This window comes from Leptonotus elevatus, chromosome 11 (genome assembly GCF_054856555.1).
Source record: "Leptonotus elevatus isolate MCC_2025b chromosome 11, RoL_Lele_1.0, whole genome shotgun sequence".
NCBI classification, from domain to species: domain Eukaryota; kingdom Metazoa; phylum Chordata; class Actinopteri; order Syngnathiformes; family Syngnathidae; genus Leptonotus; species Leptonotus elevatus.
The window spans coordinates 15,733,330-15,757,735 of record NC_141249.1 but is presented as its reverse complement, the minus strand read 5'-3'; the positions used below and the strand labels follow the sequence as shown (position 1 = coordinate 15,757,735).

Genomic DNA, 24,406 nt, shown 5'->3' with positions numbered 1-24,406 from the left:
AAATTACCGTAATTTGGGCTAAAAAATCCCAACATTATTGTGCCTGCTAACTTGTCTTCACAAACACTATAGTTTGACAGTCATGAGCTTTGAATTATACTACTAATTTTTGCCATTGTCATTTCCAAATGTACATCAATGCAAGTGTCAATTTAAAATAATGTGGCACTATCCATTCAGAAGACCATTACAATAATCAGTACTCCATTATGACAGGGTGGACAGCAATTTCAGGGGCAAGTTCAAAATGTGTAACATGTTCATGAAAATACAATATTCATGATCAAATGACTTTTGACAAATGATAGTGACTAAGACATGCTAACCACCAGCCACTGTGCCACCATATCATTTGCATACAGAAATTAATTTGACTGAGCAGATGCTAATATTTGCGGCACATAATAATGGCTAATGACTAGCACACAAATGACCTAAGATTGTCAAGGCACTGTTTCCTGTGCACACACAGTAATTGTCTTTCAGTTAAATTTGAAGCAAGAGGCAATGGAAGTGAAGGGACACATGTTAGTACTAAAATGGAACACTAGATGGGAGCAAACGTCATAGCAAACAGCGGCTATGTTGAACGGTGGCTGCACTCTTCATTGTCTATTTTTAGTGACAATACTAAAATCTATTTAAACCTTAGAATTATTGACTACCTGCTGTCATTGTACTAAGAACCCTCATTTTTTAATAAACAGCAACAATGACGACAGACAGCATTTGTCTTTTCTTTTCTTTTTTACACAAACACTCATAATTTGTTTGTGGGTGTACTTCCCACCAGCATCTTTTCTTAGAGAAGGGGCGGGGGGGGTCTACCAGGAAAACTGCGTGTGTGTGTGTGCGTGCGTGTGTCTGTGTGTGTGTTTTTGCTGGAAACAATTGGAGGTCTTCCAGCACTGTTCAATAATGTGGGACGGACCATTGGATTCCAAATCGGGAGATGCTGAAGCACATCTTTATTTGATATATTCAGTGACCATGAATGAGATGTTGTTGTTGTTGTTGTTTTTTAAGATTTTGGTGATTTGGCGTTAACATAAATTAGGGCTTGAAAGATATCTTAAAATGAAATCAAATTTTTTTCCCCACAATAATCTAATTTTCCGGTTACTCCTAAAAAAACACAAATGACAATGGAAAAAAGAGTTTTGTCTTTTTATTTATGTATTTTACTGACACCATCTTTTCCCCAGCATTATTTGTTATTGACTTCCACAGACATAACATGAACTTTAAAAAAAAAATCTAAATACATATATGAAAATAAGGGCTTCTTCAAATAAAATAAAAAGTCCCCTTTTCCAATGTATTTGGCAGTATTTTCTTTGTCTTGAAAACAATGTAAAAAAATAATTCTGCTTATGTTATCTGTTTGTAGACAATGTTGCTAATTTGGCAACACTGGCTATGTGTGGCTAACTGTGCTTAACAGCCATGTTGGTATAAACAGTGCACGTCAGTGTAGATGTGCTTAAAACAACGGTAGCGGCTAAAATATATACAGTATTTTTTATTTTTTTATCATCCTTATAAACTAACAGTAACTATTCAAATGAACCAATAGCACAGCTGCACCATAAATAGTTAGCTCATTTTGGCTTGTATTCTGCAATTAACTATGAATTAACTTTAAAACCTAGCACCTCTGCCTCACAGTTCTGAGGTTTGAATATCTGCTCTGGCCTCCTTAGAGTTTGCATGTCCTTCCTCTCCTTGCACTCCAGGTTCTTTAGTTTCCTCCCACATTTAAAAAAATATGTTATCAAGTCCACTGAAGTTTCTAAATTGACCATAGATGTGAATGTGACTGAATGATTGTTTGGCTTTAGAGCCGCAGGTTGTAGACTCTGGTCTTGTTGACCTTTTGATGTGCCCTACGATTGGCTGGTGTCCACACCAGTCCAGGGTTTACCCCACCAACATCAAATAGGACACACTTCAGTTATCCCCTAAAATAAGACAAACTGTAAAGACAATAGATGCATAATGTAATTAACTGTCACGCAAGTAAAAAAAAGAAACCACTTGCATGATGACGGTAATAGCTACATAGAAGAAGGAATTAAATACAAGAATTTTATTTGATTGCCCAACCCCAAACTGTTCTATTAGCGTTGGTTTTCTTCCTTGTCTTTTCTTAAGTTGTTTGCTGTTATTTATCTATTTTTAATGTTTAGAATTTTGTGATCGTTACTTGTATTAAATTAACATTTTCAAATCAAATTATTATTATTATGATTATTTGTTGTTGTTTTTTGTTCTGGATGAATTATTTGTACTCTATTTGACTTTTCCCCTCCCTGGCTGTTCCCAGTTTGGGCAGCTCGTAACGTCACCAGCGGAAATATTTTTTCGCTATTCAAAATGGCACCCTCTCAATCAGGAAGTCAGATAACAAGTAGCGGCGAATAAGTTGGATAAAATTCCCCTTTTTCTTCGATTTGACGCCGGTCGCAGCTCAACATCTGCCCGCGTGTTCGGAGTTCGTTCTTGGACGAAGCGAAGGCGACAAAATGGTGAGTAAAATGCGAGAATATGCTTGAAAGCGCAGGCGACACATCGGCAGCTGCCTGATATCGAGATGCGTCCTCGGCAGCCTCTCCTCGGTGCGCATGTTATTGACATCGAGTTACGCCGGCTTGTTTAGGTTGGCCTGCTTTTCAGCGAATACGTTGTCTTGTAAAGGCGCGGATGTGTCAAAATATAAACATATAGCGTCTTATCGGTGTTGTTATACGGATGTAGTCACTTTCTTGGCTTTACAAGTGAGCTGACATCGAACGGTCGCTGTGTAATATGCTAGCTATGCTTACTACGTAGTAATGCCCACACGTAAGGTTGATTAGCTAAATAAATACTGTTTTTTGGATAATCATTTCTCCACCAAGTAATACTATCACAATAAGGTGAGAAAATAAATACAGGACATTCCAAATTATGTACATTATCGTCATTTTGTTGGGGGTCGTACCCAATACGGCTACAAGCTATGCTAAGCGAGCTAGTAATTACCACTGCTACGTCTTGTTTTATTCACATTCAAACGGCGTTGTTTGACATTTTGCCGTCCGGAGAGTGAACATTCGAAACAAACATACTTGACGTGGCGCGTAGTCGTGTGTATTTAAGTATATTTAAGTTGCTGTATTTGTCGTACGGCAAGCTAGCAGCGGTGATAAAGTGACACTGTAACGTATAGCTCGAGCTGCCTTCCTTTGTGCTGTGTGGGAACAGATGTGGCTCACTTCTCACAGATGTCTTCATTTTTCGGCTCATACGACAGCGATGGAGTGAAAATGAGTTCAAGGGACTTGTCTTTCATTTAGAAACGTTTAACACTGGTGTACTTTAATATGGTGCATTTCGAGTACTTGTCAAACATAGTTGGCGTCATGAAATGACTTTTTAAATGGCTGTACAGTGTAGTGAACACCCTCGCTTTTCTAGTAACCAAGCCCCGACGAAAATAGCGAAAATTCGCGAGTAGTCGACGCCCCTTCATCCATTCATATAGTCGTCAGTATTCTTAATAAATTAAAAAAAAAAAATGCTATGGGAGTACAATAATGCTGGCGTGTATGTCGTTGCATTGCAACCCATCAAATAGAAATACAAATTAAATTACTACTTTCCAAGTAGCTATTTCATGTTTTTGAGTGAGTGATAAACTGATTTCTCAGATGTTAAGTTCACTGGTTCCTCGATTGATGAGCTACCCAGCGTAAAGCCCTTTTCACACTGCACTCGCTCAGTGTGAAATAGTCCTCGCAACGATGACGCCGACACCCCGGTTGCCAGCGTGCCCATATTTGGAAGTGCTGAGTGACGCAGGAGCCTACCAGGAAGTAAAAATTTAGATTTTGCTGGTTGTTGCAAAAGAAAAGTCCGGAATGCTCATTTTAAGATGGATGAGGAGGAAGAGAGCATCATAACACCAAAAGCTCTCTTCTACTTCTTTTTTTCCAATCAAGTCAAGATTCATGTAAGCCTTGGCAGAGGTTACTGGGAGTCGTTGTCATTTATCGCCGTCCCTTGCCCGTGTGCGTTATATTGAGAAGGTTAGCCAATACTTTCAGAGTTTTTGTTGCGGGCCGTTAACCCTGGTGACTTGGTCAATGGCCTTTGTGTCACTTGCTGTCACACCCCCTTTGTAACCACATCTGTCTTTTTGTCTTGCTGGCCAAAACCACATTTCAACAATTATTCCATGTATTTTTCTTTCTTTCTTTTTTTTACCTGTCCACTGCTGCACTGACTCAGAGTCTACCAAAGAAATGGCCACTTCATGTAGTTTTAAATATTTAAGCTGCATGTTTGCAAAGTGTTTCTGTTTATACCTTTTTGTCCCTGTCGGATGATGAAAAATGATGCCTTGGCAGACGGAAATGATCTGCAGTTTTTAACAGGAACTCTTGAGGGGCCTCCTCATAGATCTGTTGATATTGCAAAATAACAAATTTCCCGTCGGGAATATTGGAAAGAGAAATACTACATTCCAGGGTCAAACTGTCAACGTCACAGAACCTTTATAGCTGCATTATAACATTATTAACGATCATACAAATGTCAAAAAACAAACAAAACAGTTAGGAATTAGAAGAGTGGGAAAAAGTTGTAGCCCCGGTACTAAACTTTCATCTTGGCCGAATTTTTTTAAATTGGAGTATTGTTAAGCCCCACCCTTAACTGTTCTGTTAATTGTCTTGAAGAAATTAATCTTTAGGCCGTTATGTTATTTTACACCTTCTATCGCACTGATCTCGTTCTAACTACAGTAGTAATGAAATTAATATGTTTGTAATGCATTTTCACGATCAAAGTTAAGCCATCTTGCCTCACTGCAGTGTCATGCATGAGATCCACCTGTGACTCCTTCCTTCACAGCTGACCTGTTTTCTGAGTTTGGTCGTGTGACATTTGCAAGATGAGCCATGATTGGTTGTTACCTGAGCCCTGAGCAACAGTGATGTCACTTTCAGTCGACAGCAAGTGGAAAAATGGCCACCCTCCTGAGATGGATAAAAATGTGTTGATTTTGCTGCTTAATTCATATTCCACAAACATAATATTAATAAGAATGCTGTGTTTAGATCAGCATATAACATTATTGTAAAGAAAATTTTGGGTTGACGTCCTTTTAATCAACGCCGACTCCAATGTCTTCACCTAAGCGACATCTACAAAAAAAAATATGAAGTGTTAGCATTCTTCAGCCTGTGCATCTTCTTAATGCTTCTTGGTCTTGTTATTTTTTGAATAGGTGTTTCCAAAAATCCAAATAACATTTTGGTCGGTTGCTCAAATTTTTGCATCTTTGGTAATTATAATCTTCAAATGAAATTCAACTTGCAGAGATAATCCACAGGAAACGTATCTGTTTGTTTTGGACCTCACTTTTCCCCCAAAAAATCCCTAGTGGGATGATGTCCAAGAGCAAAGATCCATAGTTCAGTTTTTTTTTTTTTTTTTTTTTGCCTTTTGTTATTCAGCCTTCATTCCCCTCCCCACGCCAGCCAATTGTTAGCAGTGATAAATCTTATTGAGGGCCTGTGGGATGATTAGAGGGAGGGTGAAACAAATGTGGAACAGTGTAAAACAGCGGTTGGAAATGCATCCCTGCTTTCCTGGAAACTCACAAGCAAAGAAGGCAGGCAGATCATGTATTTTTGGGGGGGGTTAGATAAGTGTGAAAGGACCAGTGATTGTTGGTGGAAAATGAAGCCGCAATGTTTTGGGGAAAACAAAGTGTTCTTTATGATAGCATTTTAGAACATCCTGACTCTCTGCTGTGACAGTAGCGTTCACCAAGTATCATCTAAGCTTTCCTGGGAACAAAAAAGTCAAGATCCTTCTGTGAAAAGACAGCAATCAGTCCTCTACGAAAGAAATTCTAGACTAATAGTACATCTACGTTGGTGGATGAGTGAACAGTGTGTTCTTTTGCCTCAATTATCAGCTGCTTGTGGTGTATAGAAGGGGAAGGGAAAGGAGTGGACGGAATTATTTGTAGTCCTCTAAAGAAGTTGAGCTGTAAATAGCAGTGCTGCTTTATGTTCCATATTACAGTACATTGTAGGTCTGAACGATATATTGTGTGTGTGGTTTTTTTTTAATCGAAATTGTGATACTAGACAACACGATCACGTGACCATCAAAGCTTAGTTTTTTTGCGATGCTCCTAATTGATCTCTCCCGCCAAGCTCACCAATCAGAAGCATTTTGCTACTCGTGACAGGTCACACAAACCAATCAGCACAAGCCGCACCGAGACACAAGTGACAAGCTACGCTTGCTAGCTGCAGTGGCTAAACATTATCCTTCTGCTGTGCAAATTGTCTCCTCTAAGTAACTAATCCTCGCCTCCTCAACAAAGATAAACATTGTCATCGCTAAAGTCAGATGAGGAGTAGTAACACTGACAGAGACAGAGAGAGAGAGAGAGAGAGAGAGAGAGAGAGAGAGAGAGAGAGAGAGAGAGAGAGAGAGAGAGAGAGAGAGAGAGCATAAGAAGTCAATGCTAATCGCTAAGCTAATATTGTGTGGCCAAACACCAGAAAAAGTGCTATGGTATACAGTACACTTTTTGCAGCGGAGCAACCAGCTATCACATTAGACTACATTTCCATCCCGTCAGTATTCGGGTTAAGGTCAAAATTCTGGTTTCTGAAAGATTTGGAATAACTCCCGTTTACATGTTATTTAAAATTTGTGAATTAAAATGTATTTTTTATTCACACATCTTATTAAATAATTGAGCAATTAATTTGTTGTAAATAAGTTAAAGAAAAGTATTTTTTAAATAGTTATTAATTAAATTAAGTTTACTTAATAAAAATGAATCATAATTTTAAAAGTTGGAATCAAACATTTTATTTATTATACACATTATAATATTTGTTCAAATAACCCGGCTGATCTGTCCATTTTAAATATTAATTTCATCCCTGAGCACAAAAGTTAGCCTACTCTTGCTTTAAATTCTCTCACGAGTTTTGTTTATGGCATACGTGATAGTTGTTGCTCTTGTGGTTTGAGTCACATTTTTACCAGAACATTTATGGCTGAATTCCACACTGTTGCACTTTTGGGCTGTTGGACTGCATCTTGGAGATGAGATGCCTTCATGCTTACAATGAAGTACATTTTTGCCATCTTCCTTCATTTTTCTACCCTGGCTAAGTGTGAATTTCCCAGCAATAAGTACTAATTCAAATTGAAAATGTTTGTTTTTGTTATTATAGTGTGCAGCAGGCAAGACGCTAATGTCAATCAAAATTGAGCATTATTTGGAAAGTCAGACTTTTTTTTAACAGCTCTCAGATTGGGGCCTATTAGAATAATGTGCATATGCACCTACCCGAGCGTACATCTGTGCATTTTCGGGAATGATGAGAATTTAGCATGCCTAAGGAGCACAGACAGACATTTGTCAAGACCACTTATGATGATGTCTTAGCCTGGAGAATTTTGAACCCACCCCCCAACTCCTGCTGTGTGTTATTCTCACGGCACAAAACAGAATAATGAGATCATTCTTGAATTATTAGTCCTGTCTGTGTTTGGACTGCATTAAATTTAGATGACAGGATGCGATTCAAAACAAATTGCCATCTTGTGTTGATGCGTGTTTATTTTCGTAAATAAATTGATGAAGCAAGGAGACAACCAAAGAAGTAGCATGACATGACATGACATCCAGTCATCAGATCGCAACATGATTCTGAATGTGAATCCCTGCCACCATTTTGGAACACATTTCTGTTATAATCTATTGGTCATTTTAAATTATTAAACCATTAGACCCTTTTGAATGGTGGTCAGATTTGTATTTAAGTGTGTATATAAATTTGTATTTCCTCCCCTAATTTTTAAGATCAATGTTAATGTTCAAATTGTGCCTAATCTTAACAATGGCTGATTATATGAAATGTAAATTTTAGGAATAAAACCAATGTGAGTCGTTTTTGAAATGCTACTGTATTTTTTTTTAGGTGGTTCTAGGTTTGTAAATAGTTTGAGAACCACTGACATAGACATACGCATTCCATAGCAGGGGTTCAGCTCTCTTGCTATGCAAGTAGTGGTGAGAAGGAGGCCCTGGAAAAAAACAAACAGCTGAGAGGCGTGACTAGAGGGTGTGGGGAGCCTTACAGCTTTCAATCAGCGGCAAACCCTGTTAAGGTGTCAGTGTCACACGGGATGAGAGGCAACAACCAGCACTGCCCGCCTGGATCAACAAAAGGGAACGGACGTGATAAAAATAGGCTAGTAATAGCTCCGCAGGCTTCATAGAGATGAATGGCAGGGCGTGGGGATTGTGGGGTGGTAGCGGGGAGAGACGTGAAATGAAAATGGAAGTGTCTGATGAGACATGCATCTTGAGTGGTCCTATAATGTCAGAATATTTCCAGTGACAATTTGTGATCACACTATCATTTATATTCAAACCGAGTCATGAATAGTCTGATGGTAATGGAAGGGCGCTGCGTTTATAATTGTAATAATAAAAGTGTTGCAGGGCAAGCGAAATTTCCATAATATGCTCTATGTAGTCATGTTAGTATGTCTCTACTAGTGAATGAATGAACGCTGACTCTAGTTTCTTTCACTCAAGTGGGAAAATGTAGGCCAGACAGTCTCTGCATACCTGTAATTGTGCTCACTCAGGACCCACGTTAACACCCAACATGCCTACATTTTAACACTGTTTACATTACACCACACAAAGATAACTGGCTTCAAGCATGTGCATTTTACAGCGCACTCATTGGAACCTCCGAGGTTGGACACAATCCAGTCCGGGGCCTCCCGATTTCCAATAGGCAATAATGAAATAAGACATAATCTGTGGCTTGTAAAGCCTTCTATTAACTTTACAGCCAATTTATTAAGTACGTTTTAAAGTATTAAATGCACAGGGCGTGATTTCTGTTTGTGCCTCTGACTCCCAAGCAGCCTGATAAAACACAGTGAGGCTGGCCTGTGTTTACCTTCTGGGCGGAACAAAAACGGAGCAAAGTGGCTGCTAATTGGATGTCTCTCCCTTTTGATCCAGAGGCTTTCATCTATATGTTGTGGACCGGCAGTAGTAGAAGTAAAAAACACGCCATTGATTGATCTACTGCGAACAGTTATTTGCCTATCTCACCTTCTGTGTGTCTATTGACCCGACACTCCACGGCCATCTTGGTTCACCTGCCCCGCAGTTTTATTTACCACAAGAGGTGAATTAAGAGCCCTCTTAAGGGACTGAATCACTGCAGTAACTCACTCCTTCCCGTGTGTTTGTGGGCACCGTGGTATTCATCACCCTGGCAGAAGAGCCACTTGGTGTAATTGACGACAATCTAATCGGCATAAGTTGTAGCAGCTCAAGAGATGGCCGTGCTTAATTATTCATTGCACACTGTGTGATATGCTCATCTGTGGCCAATCACTACGAAACCCCGAACAGATGAGTTTTTGATCGTACCTGCTCTCCGGCCGATGGCAGTTTTGCTTAATGGCACGTGCGTGTTTGCTGCGAGGCAAATAGATGCCTTTTGTGCCGATGAATAATGTAGACTGTTTTTGCACGACGGAGCCCAGTGTTTTCCTGGGAAGTAACTCGTTCCTTTTATGAATATTTCATCACATCAGCTAATGAATCCAGCGGGTGCAGGGTAGGCCCATCATAACCAGCTAACAGCCCTCTTGCTGCCGCGTCGGAAGACGGCTGGGGCTCTTGAGAAATTCTAACCTGATTACCACCGATGTTGACGGACACGCAGTTTACTGATGAATGGCCGTTGTGTTTAGCGGTAAATAGTTTTTGTCAGTGAAGAAAGATGCAGGAAAGTGATGGAAGCCAACAGAGCCTTGGAGGAAGTACAGTCCTCTGTTTTTGGGTGACATGGCTCAGTGGTAGAGTGGTCGTCTCGCAACCCAGAGATTGTAGGTTCGATCGTATGCCATTATGACCATGTTGAAGTATCCTTGAGCAAGATACTGAAGCCCCGGTTGCTCCTGATGCTGTGTCATCAGTAGGGGAATGAGTAGTCGAATGTAAAGCGCTTTGAGGGTGGAAAAGTGCTGTATAAATGAAATACCAAGTACCATTAAGATGGCGCTCCATTCTTACGGCAGCAATGTTACCCAGATTTGTACGTAAGTCGGGACACGCTGTACTGAAATCAAAAGCAATAGTGAAGTCATAATTACCAGAGGTAATTTACAAAATTTTCCGTCATATTTTCAGTCCGGACCAAACCGTCATTTTATTTTAACCACACTTCCGCCATTACTTCGTCCCCAATTATTGATTGTGATTTGTGACAATTACTTGGAGGTTCCATGCTTGTCTTTTTAGACATTGTGAATCTTTTTGGGCAAGACAGCCTGCACTTTTATTTTTACCCCTGCGAAAGGGGGTCATCTTGTCATCAGCGCTTTCTCTGTCTCTCCAGATTACACAACAACCAGAGGGTCAATTTTCATGTAACTCAACTGAGTGTGTGTGAAGTAAGGACCAGGGGGGAAGCGATGACATTTGGGAAATCGTTTGCGGCTTTGAACATTGAAGAATTCTGGTTCTTAAATTCTCAGGAAATGACATGGCCCTACAGGGATAATTTTGTGTGGCTTTAATGTTAGCTGTGCTATCAGTTAATGGACAGTAATGACAGACTGATTATCACACACGCACACACACACACACACACACACACACACACACACACACAGGTTCCTCGTGAGTGCTAAGCGTGATTTAGCATCTTAAGGAAGTCACACTTCCTTGGATGATCTCCATGTGCCCTGGCAGCCATTGATGCTCACCCGGACCACCAGCGAACAATCACATGCTCACCAAGCACACGCTGGATGCTATGAAGCCAACAGCATGCGTCTTGTGTGTTTTGAAGTGGCATAAGTGACTTCTGTCTGTCATACACGCAGAAACCAAAAGCTGTGATTCATCTCAGTGATGTGTATGCTTTGTATTACAGTGTAGAATATTTTTTTTACAGGTAGCGTTATTAGCCTCATCTCCCCAAAGGCAGCTTTGTATTCGGGCCACCCAGAGAGAGAGAGAGAGAGAGAGAGCTAGGGAGACTCTGGAGGGATTATACAGAACTGTGGTAATAAACAGATCGAAAAGATAACATGTGTAGCTGGTTTTTGTGGTTCCGTTTAAAACAACCATGCAGTTTCTAAAATGAATGTACTTGCCATTTTTTGGGTGAATGAGCTCTTTGTTTCCTTGTTTTAGTTATTGTTTCATTTTCTGTTGGTCTATCCGCCCTAGCTCCAGCGCCCATCCTCCTACTGATAACACTCCTCACCACCTCCCACTTCCGATGTGTCCGTGTGTGTGTGTGTGCAGAGGTTAGGAGCTGTTGGAGGTTTATGGGACGAGAGTATCTGGGATCAGTCTTAAAATGATCAGTATTAATTATCCGTGGCTGGACTGGGGTTGAGAAAGCCACGGCATGGATTTTACTGCCACATCACTAGCTTCGTTTACACTAAGGTCCAAGCAACTCAAGCTGAAACAGAAGACCCAGCATTTAAATGCCTTGTACACACTCCCTAGAGAAATCGGGATCTTGCATCCTAAATTTACCTAATTCCTACATTTTTCCACCCATTAAGGCGGAAAAAGGCCAGCCTTTACTGGCTATGGCAGTGCTGTTTGCACTAAGGATGAATGAATGAGGCGGTGTAATTACCACCATTAATTTTGCAAAGGAGGTGAGCAAGCTCACGGTAGGTCTAATTAGGGCTGCAAAATATATTGCAAAAATATCATCGCGATAATGGCTTGTAATATGTGTATCCAAAGACGTGCAATAATTTAATATTTTCATACAGTCAGGTAGCATTCATATTTGGACTGACACAATTTTCAGTATTCCAGCTCTGTACAATACTACAATGGATTTTATATTGGGATGATACCACCTTGATATTGGGATGTTACCACATTATAGTGATACTTGCAACAGCAAGCATATTAGTATCGGCTGCACTCTTGTGGCCGTTGTACGATCAGGAACAAGAAATTATAATAGAAGATTGCCATTAATTTCATGCAGTTGTAAGAACAAAAATCAATTTGGGATATATGTAGGTCTTTCTTTAAAATTATCTGTCATTATTATTATAATTTTTTATTTTTTTGGGGGGGGGTTTATCTATCTTAAGTACTAGTGGTATTGGTATTTTTGACTACCGTTGAGTTGAGTACTCGTACTGGTATCGGTGTGAAGAGAGGTGGTATTGAACATCCCTAGTGCATATGATACATGGATGCAATTCACTTATTTGTCACAAGTACCAAATACAATGAAATTAGGCTGGTATCGGCCCACTATCGATACCTGCTATACTTACTTGTCCATCCCTACTTTTGAATGATTGAAGGGTAAGGTTTGATGTCATTTGACAGCTTTCCCACTGGAATTTAAGCAACAGTTTATTTATATGCTATGCTTGCATCTACATTATTGTATAAGGAGCGCATGAGGATATCCAAAACAAAACAAAAAGCCCAGTGGAATACATACCATGAATTCCTATACTAAATGTAAGACGTGACAAAAAGTGAATCTTGCTCAAGTTATGTTACCTTGTTTCCATATTCGGCCTATGTAAAGCAGCATCAGCCTGAAAGCAAAATGGCCTCCCTGTGTGCACGGTGAACATTTTGGGTCTCTCTCACACACACACACCAAGACAAACAAAGGCCCTCTTATTTCGACCCTCGTGAACTCTATTAGGGTTTATTACCCAAGCTTTGTCCCCAGTGAACACCCTGGCGTATGTCCGGGCAGAGCGGGGCACACTGTTGCAAGAGTGAAGTAAGGTAGCAAGATGGGGGAAGGGGTTGAGGTTACACACTTGATTAGGGTGGCGACTCTGGCAAGGGAGGGTCGCAAAACGATATGCGGAGTACGGCAAGATTGGATTGATTCAACTGTCAAACAGGTTGAGATTTGTGGGATGTTTTTGCTGAGGAGCATCAAAAGGAGTCCACTGTGCCTCAGGCGGTTTCAACATCCTCCAGAAGTCTGCTCTGACTTGAGACACTTATGCCCAAAATAATTTGAAGTGAATTTTTAGTTGTTAAATGCCAATGACGTTCACCACGGTCATGCGTAGCTGACAGCGCATTTCTTAGTTATATTTCTAAAAATACTATTTTTACATCAAAAAAAAATCTCAGTTTTGTTGATTTATAGTTTGAGGTGTGACAATTGAGAGGAAAAAGAACGTCAGTCACTGTCACTGCTCTAAATGTTTCTTTTCACAAACAGCTCATTTTGCTCTAAACCGGGTGAAAATATGAGGAACTCCATTTTGTCTTTTTACAGGTCATGGAGAGTATTTTCCCGTGCTAGAGGTACAATCTGGGACGCAGCCAGCCGCAGGGTTGCCAGTTTGTTCCCATAGCAAAAGTCATCTCGTGGTCATGTGTGCAACTCCAGTCTGATGCCCACCCTGCCCTCAGCGCCGGCCATGGACGGGGAGAACTACCTGCATCCAGAAGGCCCTCAGCTGGACACCAGCTTGTTCTCTGTAGCCTCCTCAAACATGGAGGTACACCAAAGCACCTTATATGCACCTCTTCATCTGCTGTTGTTTCTGCACATAAACCTGTGTTTGTTTTTTGTTTTTTAAGAGTTCCCTCTTTGCCTCCTCTGGCTCCTGGAGGTCCTTCTCTCAGCAGGGTGGATACGGTGTGCACTGCCCTATGCAATCTGGAAACCAGTAAGTTGTTTTGTTACAACAAACAATGGCAGACTGTTTTTATGGATTTTGGCCATTTTGGCACGCTGCTATTTTTCTGAACGTTGTCTATTTTTTAAATGATCGCCTTGGTCATTTTGTTGCTCGGCAGTTTTACCTGATTTGCGATGTGTGGCAAGTGAATGTTAAATGTACTTTCTGATATTGGTGGGGAATACGGCTGGCCTGCTAATAGCAAAAATGCACGCATGTGTAATTAATTAACGCCCTTTTAAATGCATTGCCAAGAAAATAAATAGGTTTTGTTTGTTTTTTACACCCCCACAATTCTTCAAAAACTGCTGAAAAACCTTCAATATGTGTTTTACATTAAAAATGGGACTGCATTCCCTTCCTAAAAAAATTGCCAGGCTGCGGGCCGCTAATTGGGGTTGCTTGCACAAAATGACAAATTGTCTTTCTTTGAATGCTAATCTTGTTTGTCTTCATTTGAAACTGACAACTAAAACAACAACACAAAAATATAAGTATTTATTTTATGTATTTATTTATTTATTTGCCTGCTGTAATTGCCTAAAACAAACGTGCACCTTACAACTGTGCGCTAATGTGCAGAAGGCCAGATGAGGCGTCGAGTTTTTGCTTGAGAGTCTTTAATCCGACAATGTCTTTCGACTTTATGACCTCATGACTGAATTAGAGGTGACTGTCAAAGGGTGTATGTGCATGCACAAGCGAGCCTGTGTACGTTGCGCCCTCTCCATGCACATCACAACTCTGCTGCTCATGTGGATGTGTCTTGTCAATACAGGTGACTTGAAATTAAACCGTATACTGTAAGGCAAGGCAGCATTATTTGTATAATGCATTTCATAGACAAGGTTACTCTGTGTGCTTTACTTGATTAAAAGTACATTTTAATCAGTTTAAAACAAATTGCAGAAATAAAAGATAGCTTGCTAAAAGAATAGATAGATAGATTAATCTTTTTTTAAAAGTTTTTTATTCCTCATTGATTCCAAACACTAACGTTGTGTACTCCATTTTTAAGAAGTTTGTTAACAAAACACAGTTTTGTAACAGCCTCTGATGGAAGTGAATCAAGGTATGCCGAATGGATAATTGCAATCTATTGATAGCATGCGGGTTTCACATTTCATAATTGTGCTGGCTGGAAGGAAGACACTCCTCACTGTTACATAATATCAGGCGACAATGTTACTGTAGACATCCAGTAAAGTAAAACCGTTTCATGCCAGGTACGTTGTCTTATCGTGAGAAATAATATTTAGCAAGCTTTGGCCTTTGGGCAGGATTTTTATTTATTTTTTGGTGGAGGTGGGGGATACTGAAGTTTTAGTGTGTTCTTTGTACAATAGTACCTCCAAGGTCTACATTGAATAATTTAATAATTTTCAAACTCGTCGTCTCCTCCTCCTCAATAAGTAAAACCAGGACTTTTTGTTTTCTAATTGGTAAATCCATATGACCGAGTTGCAGCTTCCAAACAAGGGGGAAAAGGCACCGGGTCGTGGTGCTGTCTGAAAGCCCCATAAGGGAAATACTATCAAAATTGAAAGAACTCTGAGCATGCATTTATTTTACTTCCGTCTAGACATGGTGAGAAGCTACAGCAGACCAGTCACTGGATGAACTCGCTTAAAAGCAACCAAACCGGTTAAACATGTCTGACCATTTTGTGTGCGTGGTGAAGTTTGTGAGGATGAAGTGAAATGTTTGAAGTCCTTTTCCCACTGCACTGGTAAAAAAGCAATAAGTTACCTCTTGTTTGGAAGCTGAGCAACCAGTGCTAAATGCCATCATCCCTGCAGCCTATCTCGCAGTGCGCGCCACGAAAAACCCAGTGGAGATTGTAAGCCACACGGAAATCATGAATGTCCTTCAAAGTAATTTGGGCACAAGTCTCTATTTGACTGTGCGAATTGGTGAAAAGATGTGTTGTCAATCAGCTGCTTTGCCTTATGTTACGCTAACTTCCCATTCACTTGGCCAATATGACTTGTCATATCATATGTCATGTAATGGCTTCAAGGGACTGGAGGGGGATTTCCAATTTGGGAAAATGTTTTCATTTGTTCGATTGTATCAATTGCTTGGAAGTAAAAGCATGTAAGGACATTTGTGGGATGCTTGTTCATCATCAACAAATGCTGCTTTTCAACCCAACATTTTTGGTCAGCCCTGACTTTTTCCACCAGTGCCATGCACAGTATTTGACAATTTATTTGTATTTATCTTCCACTGTTCCTGTGTGTTAAACCATCCCATGATCTATGACCCGTGCTTGAGGACACCGAGACAAATCCTGCAAATAGCTTTGGCAGAGCACAGTGCTACTGAGCTCTGAGCACTGTCATGTGATTGGTGGACAAGCAAAGTGGCTGTGAGCTACAACGGTTCCAGCTGAACAAAGGTTTGGTTTTTAGTAGTTGGGTGTGTGCAATTCACCTTTTTCAAAGCACAGTGGCTCGTGACAATATAATGGGCCACACTCACGCAATGAAGTGGAATTACCTTCGGATGGTGGCCGGTGCACTTTAATGGTTATGTAATGAAAATGGGAACTATTTGTTCTCAAATTTTTAAAAACATTTTAGTCATGCTAGTATAACAATAAGTTCATCAAAAACTCAAATGAGCAAAAGTGCTTAAAAGATGCCTCTCACACATAACAGAAAGGGAACAGGAAGTTGTTTGCAGAGAATCTGTATATCGTTCGTTGTTTACATTTTCAAATGAAAATGTTTTAATCCACAAAAAACAAACAAAATATCTTTATAACGATACTGAAATGCTACCATGAAGGAAAACCTAAAACATCCGTCGGGCATCAGGTTCTGCAATAACAAAACATCCGGAGGATGTTAATGAAAATGAATCTAAAAAAAATGACTTAAGTTTTGGAGTGTTCAAGGTTCCTTTCTACATTTTCCCAGGCCTTTACAGTATGATGCAGCCCAGAGATGCAACTTGACAACTTTTTTTTTTCTTGAAAAATGAAGCATGACCTTTCCCTTTCTCTCCAGGCAATACCACTTGAACAGCAGCACCGCTACCACCGCCACTACACCGGATGTGCGCCTTGACATGTACTCTGCGTTCTCAGATATGGATTTCTCCTGCCTCAACCTCCCCAGAAACGGCGATTTCTCCCAGGTTGGTGAATGGCGAGGAGTTAAAACATTTCTCCCTCACTTATCAGAGGGAGGGATCTTAGCCTTTCATCCCTTCTTCCTCCTGTGTGTATGTGTGTGCATTCATTCACCTTGTCTAATGTACCATAGAGCCGACTGATTAAAGCCTTGTGTTGTCTAGACAACCGCAGCGCATGTTCGCACATGTCTACACAGGGACACTGTAATTTGACATTCTTCTACACGTAAAACTCAACTAGAATTCAAGCTCAGAGTTGTGTCTATGAACTGTTTTAAACTGGGACGTCTCAAGTGCTTTGGGAGTGTCCTTACTAACCCGGCATTCTGGCAGAGGATGAACACTAATCTATAATTCCGTTGCATTTTTGTGTGTCTGCCAGTGTTTTGAACAATTAGCACTACACCGGACCAGTTTGTAAGATGAATAAGATTAACAAGTGCTGTTATTACAAGGCAAAATAATAGCATGGTTTGATGATGTACTATTTGGAAGTTACAATCAATTAAAAATGGAAAATATGTGCTCAATTTAACTGAAGACTTTATCTGAAAAGCCCCAAAACATACCACTGATGCCGATGATTTATATTAATTTGTCCAATCGCCGCATCATGACCCTCAGAGGAAGGACTTCATAAATAAACAGAACGGGCACATATGGGAAAAAGATTCACCACCCCCGCTTTAAAAATAATTTGCTGAAAGCGGGACACTCCATCATGTTTGACGTCTTATTTCACGTCTACTGATAAACATCAGCCTCTGCCACTGCCTAATATCTCATTTATGGACAGCGGCAGCAGTCAGCGTGACAAGCTATGATCGATACGCAGCCCTTGCTCATGACACGTGACGTGACACATAATTTGCATTCACGTAATGTAAAAATTAGAGTGGATTTTGTGAAATAAAGCACATAGAAAAATACTATACTGTATATACAGAACCTCCATAATGGAGCACAATTATTGCTACGAACAGCTGACCAATTAGCATTTTTCTATCTATCTTGTGGGATTGTGGTGGTAAGGCACAAAAAACCCATTAGAGGCCCAGGAGGTACCCAAAACCAGAACAGTCAGGTGACAAACCACTAATTGGAGGACTTGTGATGTACTTTGTGTCAGCGTGGTTCCCATGAGAGGGAGAGTCTAAAACCAGGAAGTCCAGGTTAGAAAAATATTGTCCTTCACACAGTCTTCTTACACACGGACACGGACAAGAAAAATCCTAAACACGTGAGTTTTTTCAGCAAATTGCAACAATAAGTTCCATAGAAATGCAAATGGGTACATTTTTTAATAATAGCAAACATGCGGAGGTTGACAGAATTGTAAATTGAACTAATTAATTCCATGCCACCATCAGAAAACCTGTGTTGTACAGACAACATTTTAATTAACCTGTTACATTATTATTATTAGTAGTAGTAGTAGCTGTTGAAATTATCATAGTAGCTGTTGAAATTATCAAATGTTATTGATCGGTTAAGACGCTTATTTCTGTTAGCATCTGCTTGTTAAAACACTTGACATTAAATTAATTGTTACGCTACCATTTTTGGAGAGCAGCCAGACATTTTTCTACACCCAGTTCTATTTCCTGTTCTGTGGCTATCATTACACTTTCCTTTAGATGCTCACTTAGAAGATTTATTTTAGGAGGAAATTCTGTTTGGAACGCAGAATTCTGCCACATTGGGGCCCTTCTACGATTTTTCCCAGTTCATCAAGTTTACAGCTGTTGATAGACTCACACCCACACAAAACACACCTCCAAGTTTTACTTCCATTTTCCGTTTTATGTGTGTCAGGATAAGCGTGATGTTCTGTGGAATTGATAAGTGTTTTAAAATATGTGCATGTCCTTGTGAACATGTGCTGGATCTCTGTTGTTCCCCTTTTATTTATTTATTTTTCGCACAAAAATGCAAACCCTTTGCAAGCAGAGTCATTCTTCGCTGTGTGTTTTATGTGTCCGTGTGTAAGAAGACAATGAAGAGGGACAATATTTTTCTCACCTGGACTTCCTGGTTTTAGACTCTCCCTCTCATGGGAGCCACGCCGACACAAAGTACATCACAAGTCCTCCAATTAGTGGTTTGTCACCTGACTGTTCTGGTTTTGGGTACTCCCCGGGCCTCCAATGAGAGGGGTGCAGGCAAAATGAACATCACGGGGTTTGGCCAATCAGGAAATTGCTTTCATTTAGTTTCTGGGCTGTATTTTAATACGCACGGATTGTAGTTGTTGTCCTGTTCAGGGTCATGATGATGTTGGCGCAGGGCTGACACACAAATTGGATTTTATTCAGTGTTCGTTTGCATGTACTGTGTTTTCAAGTGGCCCTTATTCATATAATAGTATGTTTACATTTCCTGAACACTTGAAACAAACCTGATTGACTCTTCTAGACTATGTGGCCAGGGATTGTTGAGCCACAAGAGATTTTCCCTGCCCATGTCTTGATTCTTACCAAGTCGTCAAGAATGAGAGGGTGTGGGTGTCTATTGATCTTTTCCGCTCTCCTCACTGTCCACTGAAGTCTGTTTTTGTTTAGTGGCATTAAGGAAACAGACTGTAATATGATGAATGAGCAAAGAAGGGATTTGATCACAGCTGTCTAGGAGCATGTTTGTGGAATTTCTTCAGTCTTTTGTTTAGAAGCAATTAAGAGGAATGAAGTTGACTTCTGGCATTTAAATACAGTGGAGGCAAACACAAGTGGGTGAGTTTTCTTGGTAAAAATGTGCCTCAAGTCAAAGACGACTTGATCAATGTGTGTGTTTGTGTATTCCTCATTCCACATGATTCTACTTTTTTTTATACCACAAAATTATCCATTCCTTTCCAATGATACATTAAACAATTTGTTCCCATTCTACATTCAAAATGTTCAACTCATTCAGTTCACTTTGAGAATGATTTTCAACATTCCCATATTTCCGTCTTCATTTTAGCGCCTTTCACACTTTTAAAACTTGTAAAGAGTATAAAGAATATTTGTCTTATTCCTAGTTAGCTAGTTTAATATCATAAACAGACTGCCCTGAACCTGCTGTATTATTATGTTGCATGCTAAAATGCTAGTTGCTCAAGTAAAGTTGCACAAAGTCAATTTAATGCCTTAAGGGTTTGGTACAAGAAAAGAAGGTTAGGTTTTAATTTATATTTGTTTGGAATTGCCCTACTGAAAATGTTTCTAGACAATAAAATGGTTTGCTGCTATGTGCAAAGTGAATTTAAGAAATAAGACTGTTGATTATATATATATATATATATATATATATATATATATATATATATATATATATATATATATATATATATATATATATATATATATATATATATATATATATATATATATATATATATATATATATATATATATATATATATATAAAGGAAACCCATCGGTTGTTTGTCATAAAGTGCGGTACAATATAACTGCCCCGTTATATTTTCAGCACGACAATTGATTACTTTATTTTGGTTTTATAATACAGTGGTTGATATCTTGCTATAGTTGTATGGTTATTAGGATGTTTGGAGGTTCTACTGCAGCACTGATGAGGTCTAGTCCTTTCCTTCCTTTACACTGCTAAGCTAAAGGTTTGAGTGTTCATGATTCACTGAGTCGAGCCTCTCCTGGTGCCACTTTGCTTACTACAGGCACACGTACACACACGCACGCACACACACACACTCGGCAAAGGATTCCCACTTATACGATGACACCATGGACAGGCGCCACTCTGTCTATGAGAGCCTTTTCTCCATTTCAGTCTCACAAAGATGGACATTACAGTATATTATCCTGACGTGATATGGATTCCTGGAAGCTGGGGGTGCAAATGGACCCCACTTGTCTCAGCAAATTACGTTATTTGTTTGAATATCCTAATGTTCTGGTTTCACGGCGAACCTGTTTGATCTGCTTGTTGTGCAATTATTGTGCCAACAGATGATTGTTTTGTGTTTGTTTGTTTCCTTGCTATGACAGCCTTGAATTCTGGACATCAGGATATACATATTTACGACATGCTCAACCTGCATGGGGCAAAGTGTCTTTTATTTGTTTAGGTTATTCAGTTTGTTTCAAAAACCAGTTGATATTTTCGCCTCCAGTGCAAAATAAACAGAACAGTTCAACCTGGTGCATCTGCATCCTTGTTGTGTATCTAGTACCCTTGATGTAATAGTTTGCCTTGGTAGCTTAGGACTATTTTATTACTGCATTGAAGCATTCACTCCTGATTACCTATATATTGCAGGATTTGAGAACAGCACAATTTTTGAGTAGAAGATAAGATTGGTGGTCAATTTTGGCTTGCCACGTTGATTGTGAGGGAGAGAATTGCCAAACATTCAAAATTGGACAAAACTTGAAGTATGTACAGTAGACGTGTGGTATAAACAGTAGGTGTCGCAGTAGGTAGTAAAAGTGTGTGTCAATATTGTGAGAAAAGATGGGGTGAATGGCGATTGGTAGGTTTGGTGCTTATATTGTTACAGAAAACAATAATTTGTGGGTCCTGAACGGTCAGTCAAAATGCTCTTAACATTAGAAACTGCTTTGAAAAAGACTAGCAGTCAACAAGTTACATTTCAAACCTGTTTTTCCAGTGAGAACAAATACACAAATGTGAATAACTGCAGGCAAGCATTGTTGTATTGGGGAACATTTTAACACACTCAATTGTCATACAAGATTGAACAGAGGGGGTGCAATGACAATAAAAATTCTTCTACTTCTGATAAATTACGAAATAAAACTCCTCACTCTTTGACGGCAACAGGCACTTTAAAAATATTGCTTAAGTCAATGTTGTTGTTGTGTTCTGAATTGTATAATGGATGTATTTATGTTATCATCTCCTTGGTAAAATACACTTTGTATCTAAATAACTGCATTAACCACATTTTAGTGAGAAGCCAAATACTTTTCTGCCTAAAGGTTAAATTTTGATTCTATGGTTATCACACTTTAGTTTGATAAAAAGTTGCTGGCTTTAGATGTTCCACTGTATCTATTGTTGAAGGTAGAGGTCTCACTAGTGAGCTTTAACGGGAAAAATGGCAAGAGTATGAATTTAGAGCAACAACCGGACAGCGCATTGGTTTTCTAAATCTAATAATCGTTTAAAAAAAAAAGAAGAAGAAGAAGAAAGGCAATTAAATATAGCAATACACAGCGGCTTGCGAGGAGTGGCCGGGTTCAGAGCGCAATTCTGTTTACACTACAAATGCGGTTGAGTTACACCATGTACAGTAAAATGGGTCTGACTGCCGGTAACTGTAGTCACTTACCAACAAAAGCATCATTTCCTGAAAGCTCCTCCTCCTCTCCTCCCTCCCTCTCCCCTCCCCTCCGCTGCTCACTCACTCTCTCTCAGGCCACCTCTTTGAGGAACTATTAGTGCACAACCACTATGACTTATCACTCAGCGCCAATACCCTAGCGGCCTTGTTTTAGACCTGGGTGGTGCTCATTGACCAGAGTGTCACCTCCAGCGTAGGCAGATGTGTTGTGTTCAACCAGAGAGGAGCCGTGAAAGGGCTGCGAGGGTCCCACTGGCTGTAAGGTGATTAGAAACCCATGGATCAGGCTGCTGTACTCAGGGCTCCAAGGTGAAGCAAGAGTGTGTCTGAGTGTGTGTGCCTATCCCCCCCCCTCCCCTTCAAGCAGAGTTTGGACCCATGTCGCTCATACAGTTCTGGACTAAATTGTATTCACAGCTGGGACGGCCACTTCCCAAGGTATTTGTACTATTTACTTGTTTTGCCTTGAAATAGTCTTTTGTGGAGTTGACCAAATTGTGGGCCAGGAACCAAAATGGGTTTATCAGCTTGCCTGAGTAAAACGCTGTAAAATGCTTTATTGGTGAAAGTCATTCATGTTGTAGTGGTGTATACGACTGATCTCTGTATAGGTCGCATTGGTTTATTTCCTACTCAGTCAGCGTGTAAATGGCTGTCTGTCTCACCTTTTGCCCAAAGTCAGTTGCAATAAGTTACAAGCAAGCTGCGACCCTGAACAGGATCAACTTTGTAGAAAATCAATGAATGGATGTTTTATTGATCATTATCAGGCAGGCAGACCATTCCTTGGCAAAATGTCTTTTTTATTGTCATATTTGTTGTCAATCATTAATGTATGTATATGACTATAAAATGAAAGCATGGCAGGTCTTCCAAATAGATAATCACTTTATACCTTATTATGGCTCTTTGTAATGATGAAAATGGTCTCGTCACAGCTATGATCAGCCTACACGTTTGTGTCTTTAGCTGGACTTGATCGCTTATTAATGGCACATCCATAAGTGGGACTGTGTGTGGTATCTGCTTTTGAACACAGAAAAAACAAAAAAGAAGGAAAGACAGTCGTGCAATTTTTGAACGGACTCCACGCTTTATTCAGTGCTCCGCTGTCATCCTCAGCCAAATTCTTCTCATGTATTCAATTCCAGTAAAAATAACAACCTGATATTATGTCAGTCTAGTCTGTTTTTGTATAGCATTTTGGGTTGACCATTGACTCAAGACTTTACCCCACACGTAGCCCAGCGCTCTACTCATGACAAATGACTGCCTGTCTCACGCATTCTATTCCAGGAAAAGCGAGAACCCGATATCATGTCATTCTATGTAGCACTCACTTGTGTGTGTTCTGTTCGCGTTTGCACTGTCAGCATATTTGTCCTCGCATCATTAATTATCCGGACTTTGGCCTTGAGTAATTTCTGCAGTATTACATACTTCATGCGAGTTTGTTAGGAGGGAAAATAGCAGGAAGTCCTGAAAGCTGAAAACATAGCAGGACTGTCAATTTCCTTGTTTCCTAGTTAAACGTCAACCATGACCTCTGAGTGCAGCTTACTGGAAGTGAATAAACAAGTAATGAGTTGTTCGCGTGTGGCAAATGCCATGGGCAGGGTGTGTTAACGATTACAATTTGCATATTTTTTTTGTGATCTGATAAATTTATTGCGCGGTCATGGCTTCACAAAGTGTTTCTAATTATTGTTTATCATTTAAAATGATTGATGCGCTTCATTCAATACATGTAAAATGTGTGAGGTTACCAAGAATAAAACAGACACTTAATGTTGTCTTGTTATTGACTGTTCCATTGCTAAATGAGCAATTCCAGCTGCCTATCATGTGAACCCAAATGACGCGTTTATACACATGTGCTTTGTGTTGGCACTGTTATTTATTTCCTTATGTTTTGCAAGAGCTTATGTCTGGACTCCTGTGATGGCTTTTCCACACATGGTTGAAAGTGAAAAAAAAACAATTGAGGCATAAGGCGTGATTGCCAGCTAATGGTCATGGCATTCATAGCTTTCCCATAGCCACAACTGAAAGGCACAGATGGCATCCTGTTCATATTGTCATCCCTTTGTCCTTTGCTAAGGAGCCTGTTGACAAAAAATGAAACTGCACATACCCCTTCTTCACATACACAACGCGCACATGATG

The 24,406-nt window shown here is 39.9% G+C and overlaps 1 protein-coding gene across 3 annotated transcripts in view; it reads left to right on the top strand.

Annotated features, from left to right (window-relative positions):
* Positions 1 to 2,383: 2,383 nt before the first annotated feature.
* Positions 2,384 to 24,406, top strand: part of sbno2b (strawberry notch homolog 2b) — a 48,830-nt gene continuing 26,807 nt past the window's right edge. For 2 of the 3 annotated variants that reach the window (XM_086088869.1, XM_086088868.1), the window contains exons 1-4: positions 2,384 to 2,528; positions 13,365 to 13,590; positions 13,673 to 13,761; positions 16,788 to 16,917. In XM_086088869.1, the coding sequence (XP_085944995.1) occupies positions 13,483 to 13,590; positions 13,673 to 13,761; positions 16,788 to 16,917 (327 nt within the window). In that variant the 5' untranslated portion in view covers positions 2,384 to 2,528; positions 13,365 to 13,482. Of the gene's footprint in view, positions 2,529 to 13,364; positions 13,591 to 13,672; positions 13,762 to 16,787; positions 16,918 to 22,347; positions 22,679 to 24,406 lie in introns of those variants that run through there. The other variant, XM_086088870.1, reaches the window with a different exon arrangement.